Raw genomic sequence first — 4,115 nt, 5'->3', positions numbered from 1 at the left:
AAAAAAAACCGGGGGTGGGGGGGAAGAAGATATAACAACTATACTTTTTTGAAGTTGTTCCAACAAGCAAATGGAAAGGACATTCTTGGGTGGGAGGGGAGAGAGGGAGGAGGGAGGGAGGTGTCGGTGATGGGCCATAATAATCTAATACATTGTATATTGACAAAATAAAAATTTAACGAAAAAAAAATATATTTGTAATATGAAGCCTAACAACAAAAAAAGAATTACTGGAGAAAAATGTTTTGGGACTGGAAATTTCTTCTAAAACTGTGATATAGATACTGGTTGTACTTACATGAAAAATAGGATACATTTTTTTGCAATGAGCACACCATTTTGCTGAAAATTCAACCACCACAAGTTTCTGCCCAGCAGCTTTCAAAAATGTGTTGAATTCATTCTGAAACCAGAACATAAATGAAGATATGTGTATAGTCATGGAATCTCATAAAGTCTTGCGGAGAATAAAATGACAGGTTAGTTCCCAAAAACTTTTCCAGATGCCCTACCCCAGGTGACCCAACCTTTTCTAAATGTCCCTGAGGTCAGATGTATTTTTCTTTGTAAGTATGTATAAATTATTATAAATCCACAAGAAAATTTAGAAGTGTATTCACCAAAGTGGTTGGAAACTGAGGTTGGTAATGGTGGTTACCTCTAGAGAGAAGGTGAGATTGGCCAGGGAGAGATGAAGGTTAGAGAGTGAGTGCTGTGGATTGATTGAATTGTGTCCCCAAAGTTCATATATTAGAAGCTTAATTCCCACTGTAACTGTGGAGGGCGGAAATCCTATTATGGTAATTGAAATGGGGGCTTTGAAGAGGTGATTAGATTGTAGGACTATGCTGTAGTGAGTGGATTAATAATGGTTGTCAGGGATGTGGTTCTGAGGGCTTTAAAAGAAGGGCATATGAGAAGTTCTCTCTGCTTCACCATTTTCTGCCATGTGAGACCCCTGGGTCACTGTCACCACCACCAAGTCCCTCACCAGATGTGTTCCTGGACTTTGGACTTCCCAGCCTCAGAAACTGTAAGCAATAAATTTTGTTTTCTTACAAATTACTCAGTTCTGTGTATTTTGTTATAAGCAACAGAAATGGACTAATACAGTGGGGTAAACTGCTCTTCAAGGTAGATGTCTAGATTTGATTTTTTTTTAAAACAAGGGCCTAAACATGCACTAATACCAAAATTTAAGAGGAGAAAAACTAATCTAACACCTTGAATCATTTCTTCTTCTGTTTTATTTGGGGGAAGTGGTATTATTACAGCTATAGTCAAAACCATGCATTTAAGGACTTGACATGCTTTTTGCTAAATGTCTTAAATGAATTTTCCATCAACTGTCCAGATCATCTAAGTTAAGTAAGGTTCTTTATGGGATCGCATACAACTGTGCATATACTTGCTTGCTTTATGCCAAGTGACTGTCCTACACTGTTATTTCATGCACAGTTTATATCCCCAGTTCCCTAGAGGACTCAATTCTGATTCAACCCTATACCTCCCATGGCCCCAAACTGGCACCTGGTAAATGCTCATAGAGTGTTTACTTGATGAATGAATGATTCGGTAGGATGTAGTGCTCTATTCAAGGTTTATTTTTCCTTCTCCCACTGGAATTGCAACAATGGTAGCTAATTTATTCTCTGCCTGATATTCTCCCCCATAATCTTTATAAGCACCCTATGGAGTGTGTAATATTATCTCCATTTTACAGATGAAAAAACTGAATTTGATTAACTTTCTCATGGTCAACCAGCTGGTGAATAGTATAGTTGAACCTCAGGAGCCTGACTCCAGAGCCTGTATTCTTAATCATGACACAAAATCATCTCGTGAGTTCTTCATAGTAATGGGACTCACTGTCCTTTTTTTCCATTTTATTTTTCCTTTTTTTTTTGGCAACTGGCCAGTGCAGGGATTGAACCCTTCACTTGGTGTTATCAGCAACATGCTCTAACCAACTGAGCTAACAGTCCAACCCCCACTCTTCCTTTCACTGACCCTAATTGCATTGCCTGTGCTCATCCCTGGACCAATTTAAACTGGTGGGGAGGGAGAATGGGATCATTAGTTGGAATAAGTTTAGAAGGGATTATCCCCATTAGGGATGGGGTTAATTCCATACAAATGGCAAACTGCTCTATAATGGGGGAGTCTTGACAATTATGTTGCCATTCGGTTTAGTTTCAAGCAGGTGGAACTGATGACTGAAAGGAGATGCACTCTCTTCCCTCACCAGTATTCCTCGAGGATGGGATAACTAACTTTTCAGAGAGTCATGCCAAACTTCCATTGCTCACTTGCTTCTGAAATTATAAGGTAGGGGCCATCCTTATAAGTTCCCAACACCTTTCACTTCTTAGCAGTGGTTGTTTTGGTGTGAACTGGCCTAGTTGGACTCATGAACTTGACTTGGCTAAATTACCTAAAGGGAATACTCCCATGATATAGGTATTTATTCAACATGTACCTGTTTAGGCCTATACAATGCCAGACACTGCACAAGCTGCTAGGACACAATGGTGGACAAAAACAAAACAGAACAGACCCAAAATTCCCTACCTTCATGGAGCTTGCATTTTAGAAGAGGATGCTGATAGATCAATAAGTAAATATATAGTATGTTAGTGATCCTTAATAATAAAGAAAAAAAGAGAGAAATAAGGGAGGAAGGAAGGATGGGACTTGGATTACAATTGTAGTTTGGATGGCCCAAGTTGCCTTAAAGAGAAGGTGACATCTGAATAAAGATAAAAAGGAGACAGAAGGCTCTCAGGAAAGGTGTCTGGGGAGAAGAGAAGAGGGCTTCTTAGGGAAGAGTAAGGCTCTCAGCTATTCTGTGAGATCCCCAGAAAAATCCAAAAGCATTAGCAAATGCGTGGTATTTTAAGACTTTTTTTTATATCAAAGTAACATGGCAATGCCTTCTTTTAATCTGGTCAGTATCATTTTTGTGAACTTATGCATAGCCACATTTGGAGAAAATTTCAAAAGTCTGAATCTGAGGGTGCTGATGGATGTGAGGCATTAGGCCCTATGCCCTTCCCCCTTTCTCTAGCTATGGTATTTTAAGACTTTTTTTTTATATCAAAGTAACATGGCAATGCCTTCTTTAAATCTGGTCAGTATCATTTTTGTGAACTTATGCATAGCCACATTTGGAGAAAATTTCAAAAGTCTAAATCTGAGGGTGCTGATGGATGTGAGGCATTAGGCCCTATGCCCTTCCCCCTTTCTCTAGCTCTCTTCTGTAATCAGGCCTGGCATCAGAAGGTCTGGGTTCTAAAGCCCGTACCACTCCTTATATGAGGTGGGCCCTTGACCTGTCTTTTGGAAGCAATTTTCTTCTTTATAATTAAAGAATTAACTCTGCCCTATACACATATTTATAATTGTTGTGACAGTACGTTGGGCCGTCCCATATCCTAAGGGAATATTGATACTACTAGCCATCACTCTTCCTACCCCACTTCTTAGGTATGTCTGGGGTTTCTGCTCTTTTTCCTGGGTTGGGAGAGAAGATGTGGACTCTCTCACTTCCATAGAATTTTCCAGGTAACAACTAGGGTGGAATCCATGGGACCAGATACAGGACAGGCTATGTTAAGAGCTGGCCTGAATCCAGCTAGAGTCAGAGCGAGAAATAGAAATTGGGGAGGAAGAAAACCCTTTTTGATCAATTTGTCCCTTGGCTACTTCTCTAGATAGTGCCATCCCTCAAAGAACACCACAAAGAGCAAGAACTTTAAAATCTGCCCTTGCTACAGAGCTATACTGGATAGAGGAAATCATTCTTAAGTTTTATAAAATCTCCTCTTAAGACAGCCACTTTTGAAATATTCAGTGAAGCCCAGTAAATACTTGCCATGTCTTTAATAATCTGCACCATGATTTACACCTGGGAATTGCTGACAAAAATCTCCTGTTGGTTCAGTTGGATTGCTGTAGTTGTCTCTCATTAATTATAGGGTCCTCACCAGAACATACGGGGAAATTCTCTATGACATCATTAAACATGACATCTCAGAACCTGGAACTTTGGCAGACTTTGGATCTAATTTCACTTTTATGTCATGACTAGTTAGTTAACTTGTGACCAGCCAAGA

General features: G+C 39.6%; 1 protein-coding gene across 1 annotated transcript in view; it reads right to left on the bottom strand.

Annotated features, from left to right (window-relative positions):
• Window positions 1-3,898, bottom strand: part of TXNDC8 (thioredoxin domain containing 8 (spermatozoa)) — a 27,022-nt gene extending 23,124 nt beyond the window's left edge. The window contains 2 exon segments of the mRNA XM_008568499.1: window positions 299-403; window positions 3,875-3,898. Coding sequence (XP_008566721.1) covers window positions 299-403; window positions 3,875-3,898 — 129 coding nt within the window.
• Window positions 3,899-4,115: the final 217 nt, after the last annotated feature.

Source organism: Galeopterus variegatus, unplaced genomic scaffold (assembly GCF_000696425.1).
Source record: "Galeopterus variegatus unplaced genomic scaffold, G_variegatus-3.0.2 Scaffold416, whole genome shotgun sequence".
In the NCBI taxonomy this organism is placed as follows: Eukaryota; Metazoa; Chordata; class Mammalia; order Dermoptera; family Cynocephalidae; genus Galeopterus; species Galeopterus variegatus.
Note: the sequence above shows the minus strand (reverse complement) of the source record. Positions and strands in the feature narration are given on the sequence as shown.